We start from the raw sequence: 15,064 nt of genomic DNA, 5'->3' as shown, positions 1-15,064 counted from the left end.
CCACTGATGGACGGGTTGATGAAGAGCTTCACTGACCTACGAACATCGGAAACTGGTCACAGGTAAGTAGTGGTAACGATCTCATGATCTCAAATTATTTAGGTATGTGTTTGCGGAAGTGCTGTTCGTATATGTTGTGATCCGCAAAGAGAATGAAGTAGACGCCACTAAAAATGGAAGACAGAAATAAATCTGTTTAAGTTTTCATTTAACTTCCACAGATTCGTAGGTGTTCTGAAACGAAGAAAAAAACGCGCGAATCGTTCATCGGACTTCGTGATGCAGAAGAAAATGATAACTGAGCCCAAATGAAAAGTTTGCAGCGGTTTGCAAGTGGAACCATCAAGTGTTAAATCGAACAGACAATATTGTGATGTTTTATTTTGACTAAATATCTACATGTGCAACAACTATATGTTTCTTTATTCATTCAAAGTCAAAGATCAGTCATTATTTTATATTAGCAGCAGTATAAGAAGAGCTACTTCCTGATTCATCAGTTCTTCATCGATTTTCGCCGCGTTGAGCAGTTTTGAGAATTTCTTGAGAACAGCTTGCGACAGACACTGCCTGATGCTGCTATTGTTACGACAAAAACAAAGAACAGATGCAATATGCGGCAGTGATAACAATGAAATTCTATATTCGTTAATCACAATTGAAAGAAATGCTCTTTCGCTCCCAAAAATGTCAGCTTACAGAGAGCATTGGTCTAACACGAACAATTTCTTCAGAATCAAGGATATAAAAATTTGACAATGATTCATTACAACATTAAAGAGTTCTATGGCAGATTGTGCATTTTGAAGGGATTTGTGAAGGGAAGTCATAAACTATCCACCGATCTGAACAAGAAATATTAGAAAATGTGGGAAAACCCTTTTGTAATGGTCCTTCGGAGACATATGCTCACAAGGTAAAATCATATCAAAGTTCGGAAATAAGAGACACGCACATTGCATATACAAGTCTAATAAGGAAAGAAAGCACGATTAAGGAGGAGGGTCATGATTTGAACGTGTGAACGTACAATAACGTAGGTAATCTCACCAAGAACGAAAAGGTGTGGAACAGTATTGATTTTCACACGGTTCAATGTCGCAGAGCAGTACGTGCAATGAACTACTCATCTGTTTACCATGTAGAATGATCAAGCACTGAGCTGGATTTTTACCAGAAATTTCGCAGACTGTTTCCAAATGGTGGAACATCTTCTTATGCCAAATTTCAGAAAAGGTGAAATTCTAACATTGTAGAACAGAAGGGCTTCGTTGAAGAGAACGAGGTCGTTATTTAAAGTAAATACCAAGATGTAATCTTGCCCCAATTTGTTTTGTTGTACTTATACCTTGTAAAAGTTGGTAAAAAGGTAAAACTTTGTAAAAGTGGAAGAAATAGCTCAGTATTCTCAGAATGACAGAAAAATGAAAAGAAACTTTAAAATACACTTCCTTGAGCAGAGAAAAGTATAACTCGAAACTAAAGGTTTTTGTTGTATTCTCAAGAAACTTATCCGACACCAAGGTTCACTGCCTCATTGCGCTTCTAGCGTCTAGATATCCGGCCAACATATTCTCGCTAATGATATGAAGGAGAGCTTGCCACGCTCGTAGATCTTCTCTGGGGATCCCGCCACGATTTTCCAGTTCCTCGAGTAAGGCCAGAGTGAAAGAATCCCAGTAGGTTAACTGAAAATATATATATCGACTCTCAGCTTACTACTTCACCAAAAGTTTTATATAATGATGGGACTTCTCCCGAAATCTTTAAGATAACGAATCAAAAATGTTACCGCTAAGCATTCCGTTACAACATTAAAGAAGAATTTCAGTTGAGCCAGCACAATGAAACTACTACGAGAAGGGTATGAAGAATTTTATATACATATTTGAACTACTCGAGCTCTTCTTTTTCAACTGGTCGAAAGGGAATCTTGACCAATTTCAACGAAATGTGCGCATACACGAATGATGCCTTAGATCTACTCGAACACCATCAATCGTCGGGAAACAAACGACTTATATGGCAGACTTTGAACGCTGACCAGCGCGGACCCAAGGAGCTGCTAAAAAAGTGAGCAAAGACTTAAAAAAGAACGGAAACATCTAGGTCATCTAGTACTACAGTTAAGCATAAAATGTGTATAGCGGATCATTAATTCGGAGACATGTGAATAAGTGGGACAGTTACAGCTTAGATCACAGCTACAAATGGTTCCTAAAAGATGCTACCAAGTGCATGTTTTTAAAATCAAATCAAAGGGAACTTCCGCTAGTATTAACTACTTTGTTGACTGCATTTCGCCGAAGGTAAGTTTTCTCCTCACATTAAATGATGACCACGAAATAAAAAACACGTGAATGTTCAGAAAAGTTGTCTTTCTCTTCGCTTCAATCCGACAAAGGATGCCGTTCACGTGAACCGTACAGATCAGGAAGTCCGCCGCGAAACAGTTGGTCGCTATGGTTTTACGACGTCACAACATTTGCGCCTTTGCTGCAGAGGCGATCGCGACCTTCGAAAGATATCTTAATCACTATCTATCGACAAAATGGACCGATTATAAGAATGCAACTAAGAAAAACCAGTCTTAATATGAATTCAAAAGTACTGCAAGCATCTAAAGAAGTTTTTGGTATTGTTTACAATGAAAATACAACATATGATAGGAAAATATGTCATTTAAGGCGTGTGGGTGGCGGTATCACTACTCCGGTTAAAGCGGAAGCAAGGAAACAAACGTAAACATATGACTAAGTAACGGAAACGACGACAGTGCCAAAAAGGGTGTTGCACAGAGAGTCATCTACAGTTCGACAGGGAACGTTATTCGGAAACGATAACCGTAAATGAAAACCTAGAAAATATAAACAATGATTCCTAAAAATCGGGAAAGGACGCAGCAACTCACTTTGAATGTTTCCCGACTGTAAGCCGAATGCTGTTGACCGAGGTTATAACACAACTTCTTCATTTCGTGCGGGTTCGCCAGCGTTTCTTCCTAAAACGTACGAGTTCAGAGTTCAAATGAATTACAATTAGAAGAGAACTATAATCGGAATGAGTGCATCCAACAAGATCTGAGGATTATCTGATTATTCACCGACTTTACTTTACACAGTATTTATTTATTTAGTCAGTACTTTTGAGACGCGTGTCGTGCAGCAAAGAAGTACATATTTGTGATTGACTATTTCGAAGGCAAAAGACCAAAGTTTTGAATTTCTGAAGAATCTATAAGAAAGACCACGAAGAAAGAAGGTCCACATTCCTTCAATATCCAGGTTACTCACTTTCTTGGCCATACATAGACAAACCTCAGTTATAACAAAGAAGATGCCCACCATTAAAATGGAGTGGAAGAATGCACCGATGCGATCGGCAAGTAGTCTTAGCACGAATTCTTTCTCGGCATCGTTCTCTGCGTGCTGTTTTGGCATTAGAATCTCACCCATCCCGTCATCGCGATGCATAACATTGACGATGACCTAAATGAAGAATTCAAAATTAATTTGTCAAAAATCTACCGATTATTCTTTAAAGTCAGCCGTTCTGCATTTATTAAGCGGATCCAGTAATTGACGCACCGCGCCTAACACGGTCAATTTAGCATCGAGATTCTAGTTCTAAAAAGGAAGGTGAAGCTACGGTCGGTTGGAATCGAGTTGGGACCATCGCGAACTACAGATTGATGTTAGCAAGGGTCTCACCTAGATTCTAACCGCTAGCTTCATCGTGTCGCTTCGAGAGCAGCCGCTTGCGCAACATGCTTCATGGTATTTCGAGCCTACTATACCACCCATGAGCACCACCACCTATGTTTATCCGTGCTACAGCGGTCATTTCGATCCCATAGTTGAAAGAAGGAGAACAGAACGAGTGTGTTGCACGCACAGAAAGTGCGCGAGACGCCACAGAGCCGCAATTAACCGGGTAATAATAGATGACAATCACTATATTCACTATTGTTTATTACTTGACTACACATCCTGGCAAATGACGACAAATTACATCAATACTCGGCGCTTAATTCCTTCATTTCACTCGAGAAATCCGCTTTATATTTCTTTTTGATGTTGTAGTCCCTACATTTCCTGCGTAAATTGAAATCTAGGCGAGACTTCGGGGAAAATCGTCATAATTGGAGAATTGTTAAAGACGTACATTATTCCAAAGCTATTTAAGGAATACCCTCGGTGATAGTTTCTGAATTTTCTTCTTAAAGTCGAGATACCTTGTAGAAATAGTCTTGATGACATCCGATATGCGAGTTAAATACTGTTCGAATTCTACTCGGTTGAATACGCGGACGACCCCGGAGGCGGTCTAGGAGGCCACCCATGTCCGGAGCAGCCTTGCAGTTAACTCGTCCTACGAAAAAATAAGAAAAATAATAACACATGCACTTACTACAAGCAGTTAATACTTGATAATTTAGCAAAAACCATTGTATATCTCAGCATTATTGAACACCTTTGCGGCAATAGCATGAAGATTTAAAAAAGAATCTCAAAAAGTGCAGGAACCGGCCGCGATCCCACTGCAAATTGCTGACGGCAGACGATCGCGTCGTAGGCAGGCAAATTGAAATTGGCAGCTAAGCAAATGGAAGAGTCGATTTAGAACGCCAAGATTGAGTGTGAAGAATTCTTTACGATGAATCCTGGAAAACAAAAGCCGTTGTCAAGTAGTCGGATCTTATCTCTGCTAAAATCCCATCATTTTACTCAAACATATTTCATACTATTAATTCCATGAAATTCTAGGACTTTCATGGAATGAATAGCATATGGAATATGTCCCATACCAAATTGCCATCCGGTTGGAAGTTCGGTGTCTCTGCGACGGCTTTGCCGTTGACATCATGCCAAAGTGACGTGCAATGATACGTATGCATAGTGGGTCAAAACGCACGGTGCAGTTGCGTAAGCTGTTGCACCGTGCGTTTTGATTGCGTTCGAAGCGGCAAGTGAAGATAACGGTTGAAATCGAGGTGCGATCGTCGCGAACTGCAGCAATGAACGGTGGTAACAGGACTCCTCACTCGATCCGCTGCACTCCACCGTACTGCTTCGAGCGCAACCGCTTACGCGACTCCAGCGCGCTTCACGTCTTTTTGACTCTACTATAACTCAAAAAGATAAGATCGAAAACAGTTTGCGATCCCTAAGAAAGAAAGGAAGAAAAGAACGTCTGGATACCTTGTCTTATATAAATCGTCCTCATTTTCCCTCAAACACGAATAAAGTGAAAGAATGATGCTGCACAGAGTAATACAGCCGAATAGCTCACATTGTCAGCACTGTTCAACATTGCAACGCAGCATCAGAAGCCTTCACAATGACAGGGTTAGAATCACTCACAGACTTCGGGCTGCAAAGGTAGTTGGGAGGCGCATTGCTCTAACTGAGCTGTCCTTTTAAGCACAAAACGTCCAAGGAGCACAACAATCGTTTTTAATTTACAAATGACTTTCTCATTCGAAAAAAATTTGAAAAGCCTATAGTTCACATATTGACTAGCCCTTACTGGAAGTGAATAGATGAATCATTTGGGCCCTAAAACCCAAACATTAATCGTAGGGGATCCATGACATATAAGCTAGAGTTACTAAGATAAATAAAATGAAGATAGAGCTGGAGATACTAATGTTGCAACGCTTAAGGCGGAGTAATACTTAGGTTCGAGGCCCCGACTTCGGTTCCAAGATGACGTTCGAAAGACACTTGTTATTTAAGAATTGTTTTTGTGCCCTACGGACGTTGTGCGCTGAAAAGTGCGGTTTACTGGAGCAGGGTTGAGTGCCCACTCCCTTCGCACCGTCTTGGGTAGTGACCCAGTTGAAAACGCAAACCGATTGACAGCTACCTGGTTGCAATTCGAAACCAAAACGATAACCATTTCTTCAACCCTAGATGCACTTAGCACTGTATCTAGAGGCTTAAAGAATACTAGATGTTTACAAGCGGCAAAGGTGCAGCAGACATTACTGGGTTGTTAAGAAATCCGATGAATTGAGCAGTTAAGGAGATACTAGAAGGCTGGTAAGGGAGTTCAATTAACAACACAAAAAACAGTAGCAGCACTCCGTGAATAGCGTATTTGACAGAGTTATAGGACCGAACGGTCAATTTTCAGAAACGTTTCAGGCTTAATGTGATACATGATACTAACTGGTTCAGCTGTGGTCGCATCAGAATCATCAGAATAACTTGAAGCTTTGTACAGTTCCGTAAACTGCTGCGCACGAAGCGGCAGGCCGGAGCCAACGGTTACAGTCGATCACTGATAGCTGGGTTCAGACTGTAAAGATGAGCGATACCACTTCGATTGCAACTCCACTGCTCCGCTTCGAACATAGGCGCTTACAAAACCCTACCAGGCTTCAGGTCATTTTGATCGCACTACATACAGGGGGGTTTGAATCTTATCAATTAGTCGCTATACAGAGAATAGAACAAATAATTGTTTCTCAACATTCTATTCACAATCCTAATTTAAGACGTATTTCATGAACAATAACTACAGAGCAACTCAGTTGTTTTAGAATTTAACACCATACAATGATAATAAAGAGAGCCTTTTTTTGTACAAGTTCTCGACATATCATTAGCACATTTATTTTAATACAATTGCACAAGATTGTTGAAATTGCTTTAACTATAAGCCTATACTCTTGAAGTTCACGAGAACAACAGCAAATTTGACATGTATATCTATATCCTTATATAAAATATGTATATATAGCAAATCTTAGTGAAACAGCCGCTTCTAAACGGCTTCAAAGTACCGATAGATAAACAAAAACTCAGAACTTTTGAAGTACAGAAGAAAAGAAAATAACGGTGAATTAACTTAATCATCAGGTAGATGTATAGGCTAGTCGGTGACCCTACTTGCACTGCACGTTCAAATGAAGACTACCCATATCAGAGTAGCGTAATTTTCAAACCGAGCTTATTTCACCTCTATAAGATTAAAAAGAACCAGTGCCATTTTTATCCATATTCGTCCTCCTCGTTACAACGAACGTTTTGCTGAAATTTTCAAAATAAAGGTCATTTAGAAGCGTATTTTGGTATTCACGTTAATAAAGTAACTCAAGAGATACCTCAAATAATGGTGTCAAGTGCTCTACTTTAGCTAAAAGCTTCGTTGCATTCTGTTCATCGATTCGTCCTCCAATTTCCATTACAGCATGTTCAGTGATCTTCACAATAATAGATCTGTTGTTCCTTCAACCAAACCTTTCATTGTTATGAAAACTACTAATATTCTTAAATCAAAATAACTGGCACTACCTCGTCCATTCACACTCACATAAGCTTGCCAAAGTTTGTACAATTTCTTGTACCTCAATTCCGGTGTCATTTGCTACTTCTGAAAAGTTCGACTGAGGGATGTAGCAAAAGAGCTAATTTTTGTTAACCTTCAAGGCTCAAGTGGAGATTTTCCCAGCCAACGTCCAACACTCGCTTGTAGATATAGTGAATCAATGCGTTGCACCAGTACTTTCTATACACCAACAATCCAGTGGCCGAGAATGGCCGCTCAGGACCACTAGGTTCTCCGTCAATGCGAGACAGCAGATAACATAAAATTGAGAGGTTTTAGAATGAGCCTTTGAAAACCAATCAAAATTGAAGCAAACATCACAAGAAGGTGTACATAACCCAAAAGTAATTCCAAGTCGAAAATCTTGACTTCTGCTGAGACTTATAAGACTACTTGTTCATGTTAGTGGTGTGCTTTTTAATCTCATCTGAATTTGGCGTAGAGCAATTTGACGACATCCACTTCTCTGCACCTAGTGCTCACCCTTATTAATATCTAACAACTCCCACCGACCCAAAAAAAAGCTGCTTATAATGTGATTAGAGTAGCAAAATATGAGGAAAAAGACTACGCAAAAAAAGAAACAGAAAACTCACTGAAGTCAACGAGAAAGGTACCATATCCATTTCCTTGGTAACAGGGAAATACACAGAAACACGATAAATTATGTTTTAAGTACGTGCATTGCTGTAAAACGAGAAAGATATTTGAGCAGATGCACCTAAGTCACTATAGGAGTTGTTTCTGAGCATCACGTTTAAAAAATCATAGTCTGCAAGAACATTGCAAACACCATTTCAAATAGAATAAAACTGAAAAGAAAGAAAAACACAAAGTTTGGACGACATTAACCTTGCTAAAGTAACCAAGAACGCGAAATCCTTCGCCATCGAAGATAGTAAGAACATAGAAATCGAAAGGCTCCACATCCATAAAAATGACCTTAAAAATATTCTGTTCAAACTTACAAATAAATGGTGTAAAAACAAACCTTGTTCTCCAACCAAAGCATGGTCAAACGACAAAGGTTGGAACAGTACATCTGAAAAGATAGTGTGATAGAGAAAAATGACGAAAAAGTAGGACTGGAACCTGTTATCGGATACAAAGCAAGCTTACAATGTCGTTTTTGCCTCGTACTTCGAAAACCGAGATTCCCCGTTCTCTATCACGATATATTTCATTCCCAGGTGGAGCCCAACGGTATGAACATTTTATCTGGAAGGATGAACAGAAAAGATATTTGTCTTTCTGGTTTATGTACAAAACACAAGCACGAGTGAACCGCACACATACCAACTTCCAGTTGACGATTATTGACCAGCGTGTGTACCAATGGTGAGAGCGATTTTCTCATTCAGTGAATTATATGTATGACGTAAAGGGACTTCATCAGGTAAAGAGAATTAGAAACGTTATGAGTTGTTCTAGTGCTCTACCACTTGAATGAATCGAACTTGCACTTGTGCTATTTCAATTCTTTCCATGTAATCAATAACATAGGTTATTACCTACCATATGATGTAGCTGAGACTGTTGATGGCTAAAATATGCGAAACAGCTGTCACAAACATAGAGAGTTTTCAATGTGGAATACTCAGCGGGATAGTTGCCACTAAAACTTTTACATTGATAGCACATATCCACTCACTTACAGGCGGCATACCACAAAGCTGACTTGGTGAGGGAATACGAGGAAAAAGCTAGAGCAAGAGATGGTATTGTAGGTTGCGGGATCCGCGGTGGTTCCGCTCAACCCTCCGTGATCGTCGTAAAAAACGATGAAAACCGCTTTAATTCCTACGAGACACGTTAGAAAGTTCCTCTAGGCACAAGTTCCAGTCCTGTCAACAGAATATTCATTGGTTTTACTTGAATAGGCTGTTGAGGAGACCTCATTAATCCTCGACCGCTCGAATGTGGATGCGTGCACAGTTGTGGCGCATTGCAACTGAAATCGTTCTAAAACAAAACAGATTCTTCCCCGTGGTTTTTTTTAAAATGAAGATTAGGGAGAGATGAGGAAAACCACCAAGATCACGCCATCCACACAGCCACATCTCTAACTTTTCCCATAGATTCCTTCACCACGTCAGATCTGTGTTATGCTGCCTTTAAAACTGCAAGAGTCGAAGGCATCGTAAAGGAAAAAAACGACTGCAAACTTACCAATAAGACGCACTAATTTCATACCTGCCACCCAGGTCTACCATCTCAATACCACCACTCGTGGAAAGTTTCTGCTGACGGAGTCTCTCAAAAAAGTGACAAATTCTGTAGAAAACAAAGAGTGATTATTTTCTTACCTCGGCTTCAGACTGGACTTTTTCAAACAATAAAACAGATTCTCTAGTGTAATTCCCTCCTCCCTCACGGATCCAATCGTCGACGTTAATTTTTTGACGAAGCGGACTTCCAAACAGACCATCTACTGGCAGCTGTGAGAAAACAATCGCAGTGACCAATAAACAAGCACTGTTTTTCTTTGACCTCCTATTTGCACTCATTCAATCTCAAGTTAATCCAAACTGAATTGTTATAAAAAAAGCATAGTTGAGATGATATTAACCTTTCTTCTATTCTTCTTCATTGTAATAATTTTCCTTCTTCGACGACGCGATGAGGGTGGGACCTAAAAAGGTGACTTCCTCTCATATTTAACCCAGATCATATCTTTACATCTGCGATCATGTTCATCTCTTTACGAGCTGGTACAATAAAACAAGAAATAGCTGACACGTTGTTTAATCTTGCTGATCCTATTGTACTCTTTTGCACTCGAATCAACTTCATCATCCACGACCGCAGAAGGATACTCTTGAAGTGAAATTGGTGTGCTGAAATAAAATCCGCAGCGTTCCATTGAGCAACAATTGTTTCCATTATTTTCTTCAAAATGAACTTTAGAATCAGTTAATTCAAATTTGATAGGGACTACCTGACATTCCTAATATGCAACAGTGGGTTTGTAAACAGTTAATCACTGAGGAAGTCAAATACACAAAACACAGAATATCGTAGATCAATCTAACAAAGAAAAAACGTTACTGAACAATTCCTTAAAAGATAAATTCTTAATATTGCTCTTTACGGACCAACCTTTTACCATCATCTTGTTCTGACTGATTCTGATCATACTCCAAAGGAGTCCCGCTTCGCGTGGATTTCCTTAAAAAAAGGTAAAAATTCTGGGGAACCGTTAGTCCAAAAACAGTATCTTTCATATAAAAAGAAATGCACATCTCCAAGTTGAGTTCAGCTGTGTTCAGATTTCTGCAACGTAGCACACGTCGACGTGGTCTCGGTGTTGATGCAATTTCTGTACACGTTTTGTTAACGGAGCGGTTTCTAAAAAAGAAAAGATATAGATGAAGTGAATATACGACTTTCACTGGTATTTCTTAGAAAAAAAAACGGAGTGCTAGTACTTAAGAAGCTCATGAAGTAGATTTCCTACGAACCAACGATGACAGAATAATGAAATTCAAGCGTGCTCTGTTGGATTGAAAAGAGAAATGCAGCAGTTTAAGAGAAGACAACACAAGCATAAAGATCTCGCTAGGAAATCCTGCTAACTAGCATTTTACTAGCTATTTTTTTCAAATTGATCTCTTGCTAGCATATTATTACATTTTATTTTAATAGCTAGCGTAACATAACATCTCTATAAATGAAACGTCACCGTGTTTCATATGCGAAGCAGCTATTTTGTTCTTTCTTGGGAGTAGAAGCAGAGGTCATGCTTCTGAAAAGAACTATTCAAACTGGCTTCATTAGAACAACATAGATTAACAAAATATATTTCCGTCTAGAAAAATTTGTTTTTACTTCGTCGTGTTAGTATTGTGGAATCACAGTGAAATCTGAAAACATATTGACTTCAGAATTTCCTGCAGCTGCAACCCATTCTATCATTATATCCTTTTAACTCCTGAATAGAATTAATTTTAACCATTTTATTTCGTACATGGAATCAAATAAGAACAGATTCAGCGCTATTGTTCGACCTTACGTTAAATCTAACTTATAATGCAACTGTATACAATCTGGAAGTCTTATCTGTTTCAATATATGTGTTTCATCGCCCACCTAGTGATTCTCTGGAACACATTTGAACCTTCGCTTCTTTTAACGGTAGCAGAAACTTCGCCAGGGATACTGTAATAACTTCTTTGCAATTGCCGAATTTTGAATTACAAAACTGCTGTTCTACCTGTCAGGGAAAATAATATTAGTTTCCACAGTTGAAGTACACAAAGATCTTTTACGAGGCGCCTTTGCTGCAACATGAACCTTTTCTCCATCTTTTTGCTTCTAAAAAAACAATCTAGAACAATAAGAAGAGAGAACAAAAAATATGAAAAAGTAGTGGCAACTGCGACTAACTGTGACTATTTCCGTCCTTGGAACTGTGGCAGTAGATGGGAGCTCCACATGAACTTCTTCATCCTGCGCACTTTTCAAAACCAAATTCGCATCAGAGCATTTCGTAGGATTTTCATATTCTTGAAGATCGTTATTCTCGGATAACATACTCGAATGGGTTGGGTCAAAACCATTAGTCGCGCATTCATTTCCGCTGTCGTTTTGTGTCGAGACCTCATTGCCTTCGCTCGAAACGAGTGTCTCTGGCTTCTCTTCTTTTTGAGTCATCACCTCTTCACCACTCTTTTTCTTCCTTGTTACTGATCCCAAAATTGTATGGATACAGCAAGAACATGTAAGACCACAAATGGACGCCTCTCTTCTGAAATCCTGCTGGCGTAATGAAAATTACGGAAACAACAATTTTATGTTGCTCTCCAAGCTACAATAATGATAGTGAAGTGGAGAGAGATACCACCTATGCCTCTGCGCTTAGAGTTGAACGACATCGATATTTATGGTCGTTCACATTAGACGTTATACAATCGTAAGATTTCAATGCGTAACTCACTTGAAGCGGTACGCCCGCACGACGGGTGGTCGAACCAGGACAGTACTCCTGGGAAGTTGCTCCGAGTATGATATGGACTGCTCTGAAACGTGTATTACAAGGTTATTTGAGGCTATTTTAAGTTGGCAGCTGTTCTCAAGTATGTCAAAAAAAACTGTAAGATAATAAATAAAATAAATATCTCTTGGAATAACTGATGGAAAACAAACTTTGGAAAAGACCAAAAAACCAAGACTGGGAAAAGTTGTCAAACCTATCTTTCCAGACGCAGATTAGTTCATATTATTCAGACTAAGATGCATACGACCGCTACTAGACTTGCTACTTCCGCATTGCCTGCCGTCAATCTGTGTTTTTACAAGATGGATACAACGTACACCCTTTTACTGTAAGCTGTCGCCCGAATTCAGAGTATCATGAAATTTTCAGTGCTTGGGTCTCTTGTGGACAACATAGAGTTCGGTGCGTGTATTACGAGTATGAGCCCGCTCATACTCGTAATATACGCATCGAACTCCTAGTTGAAGTTGAAATAGCTCCTCCTAATCGTCCTGAAAACGGCGTGAGAAACGCCCTCCCCTCGGCAGGTGAACAACATTGGTGCGTTCCTACGAGCCTTGCACGGACCAAAAACGTTTTCCACGCCATTTTTCAGGACGATGAGAGGAAATTTATGAATTTGCCGCGCTCATGCCCATAATCTACATCTCGTATGCTTTCTTGCGCACGAGAGACTCAAAATCGAAATCTTCGTGCTAGGCTGCCTTTAAATTCATCTTTGCGGTTGACTCGATGTCCCACAAAGCACACAAAATGATTAAAATTTGAGTGCATTTTTAGGTTGAAATTTTACGACAGAGGTACAGTCGGGTCAAAACAACATGAAACATGGTGCAACTGCGTAAGCGGTTGCGCTCGAAGCAGTGCGGCGGGGCGTAGCTGTTAGAAACGAGTTGGGACCATCGCGGATTACACCTAAGAATGGTATCAATAGGGGTCCTGAATAGATCCTAACCGCTACGCATTGCCGCATCGCTTCGAGCGCAACCGTTTACGCAATGGCACGGTGTTTCAGGTCATTTTGAGCGTACTATAATTGTGCGACATAACGAGGACGGAATTAATTCGATACTGGAATGAAACTGTGGGATATTTACAGCAGCGCAAAAGTGTGCTTTCTATTTAACGCTCAGCACATCTTAAAATCTTTTCTGATTCGATGACGTGGCAGATGACGTCATGTAAACAGCCACGTTTTTGCTCTAACATGTAGCAACATGTTGGACTTGTTCGTACCGTTTTTTTCCCTTTCTTCTATTTTTGTCCTCCTTAATATTTTCAAAGATGCCTCAAGCTCCTAAGTGGCGCGCCCTTGTATGCTTGTGAAAAAAAATGCACTCCATAACGAATATATACGGCACGAGCACTAAAGGTACTAATATCTTCAACATTAGAAAAAGCAGTTCGCTTTGCTATCGTACACGTAGACCCATAGTGCAAATACGAATGGTCCCACATGTTTCAAGACTAACAATTTTACCGCTTACCTGCAGTGCAAAGCGATAGAGACGTAGGGATAGTGGACATCGCCGGCGATGATGTCGTAGTGTCAAATACGCGTTGAGTCAGTCGATGTTGTCGCATAACGTACGCGCACCTGTACGGTACTTCTTCGCAGGACCGGAACGAAAGACGAATGCTAGCGTGTCGAGACGACCTGAAGCTTGGCGCAATTGCGGCTAAGCTGCTACGCCCGAAGTGGCGCAGAGCAGATGTCTCATCTCTACAATTGATCGTGATTGCAGCAAATCAAGGTCCCACCCTACCGCTTACGCTTACGCAACAGGAGTAGATTTCAGATGTTTTTCATCCGACTAGACATTCTGGTATGTCTACTGTGTGGGGATAACCTCATCTAAATTTTAGCCTTTCGAAAATGTTCTGGAAATCCTATACTCGAGTGAAAATGAACGTCAAATGAAGTAAGGTGTAGTGAAGTGATGCAGCGTAGCGTATCGGATACGCGCATGTGGGATCCTTGTTGACGCCATTCCTCACCGTACATCGCGATGGTCCCGCCTCTATTCTAACCGCTACCTCAACCGCGCCGCTTCGAGCGCAGCCGCTTATGTAATTGCAGTGTGTTTCGATGTCGTTTTAATCTTACCATGACTTCTTTTCTTATCTTTTGAAAGAAGAGGCTGGAGAGAGACGGACAATAAGTGGCTACATAGTTGAATGATGATTTCCCACTACTTATACAAACGTCACTTCTATGATATTCAATGTGAGTTTCTGATTTTGATTTTTTTTTGCTTCAAGATGTTAGTTCTCTTAGTCTACTAGAGGAAATTTCCTAGTAGAGAGTCACACTACGTCTTACTGCACCAAAAAAGAAAGAAATGTGTGGAATCTTCTCAGTATAACATTCTCCAACAAAGAAGCAAGTGTCAGTCATTTGAGTATACATACAAGAAAAATTAGCGCATAGAAATGGACCGACATCAGAAAGTTTTCTTATTACTGCTATGAAGTACAAGGAATATATGTCTCATGCGCACATGTAACTATGAATTACACTTTTCAAAAGAAGAAAAGGAAAAAACAACTTATTTGCGGAAGAAAAAAGTCACATGAAATCACTCGCTATTCTTGTGAGCGTGACCTGTATGAAAATATGGGAACAATGGTCAAATCGATTGTACGCGCTATTCTTTGAGCTACTATGGTTATGCCAAGGATCCGTTTAGTCCTGTCAATTACATTTTAGTTAGTTCAACCTTACCCTTTAAT

The 15,064-nt window shown here is 39.9% G+C and overlaps 2 protein-coding genes across 5 annotated transcripts; both read right to left on the bottom strand.

The window, feature by feature from the left end:
* Window positions 1–1,526: 1,526 nt before the first annotated feature.
* RB195_020118 (uncharacterized protein) lies at window positions 1,527–4,897 on the bottom strand (the record flags this gene model as incomplete). Of its 3 annotated transcripts, none has more annotated exons than XM_064188279.1 (4): window positions 1,527–1,688; window positions 2,912–3,001; window positions 3,345–3,488; window positions 4,808–4,897. In XM_064188279.1, the coding sequence occupies 4 exons, from the start codon at window positions 4,895–4,897 to the stop codon at window positions 1,527–1,529; spliced, it is 486 nt and encodes a 161-aa protein (XP_064044160.1). The 3 variants fall into 3 exon arrangements, with proteins under 3 accessions (XP_064044160.1, XP_064044161.1, XP_064044162.1); XM_064188281.1 differs by lacking the exon at window positions 4,808–4,897 and adding an exon at window positions 4,235–4,342; XM_064188280.1 differs by lacking the exons at window positions 1,527–1,688; window positions 4,808–4,897 and adding exons at window positions 2,807–2,857; window positions 4,235–4,342.
* Window positions 4,898–6,998: 2,101 nt separating this feature from the next.
* Window positions 6,999–13,915, bottom strand: RB195_020117 (uncharacterized protein; the record flags this gene model as incomplete). Of its 2 annotated transcripts, none has more annotated exons than XM_064188277.1 (21): window positions 6,999–7,037; window positions 7,112–7,235; window positions 7,302–7,380; window positions 7,430–7,567; window positions 7,932–8,022; window positions 8,188–8,277; window positions 8,327–8,377; window positions 8,455–8,553; window positions 8,851–8,950; window positions 9,505–9,590; window positions 9,642–9,773; window positions 9,905–9,967; window positions 10,073–10,172; window positions 10,435–10,503; window positions 10,576–10,683; window positions 11,018–11,080; window positions 11,425–11,493; window positions 11,549–11,649; window positions 11,722–12,082; window positions 12,272–12,353; window positions 13,819–13,915. In XM_064188277.1, the coding sequence occupies 21 exons, from the start codon at window positions 13,913–13,915 to the stop codon at window positions 6,999–7,001; spliced, it is 2,142 nt and encodes a 713-aa protein (XP_064044158.1). The 2 variants fall into 2 exon arrangements, with proteins under 2 accessions (XP_064044158.1, XP_064044159.1); XM_064188278.1 differs by having other exon boundaries at window positions 9,505–9,575.
* Between the last annotated feature and the right edge of the window lie 1,149 nt (window positions 13,916–15,064).

Source organism: Necator americanus, chromosome II (assembly GCF_031761385.1).
Source record: "Necator americanus strain Aroian chromosome II, whole genome shotgun sequence".
Lineage (NCBI taxonomy): Eukaryota > Metazoa > Nematoda > Chromadorea > Rhabditida > Ancylostomatidae > Necator > Necator americanus.
The sequence above is the reverse complement of the archived record's forward strand: the minus strand, read 5'-3'. Positions and strand labels throughout refer to the sequence as shown.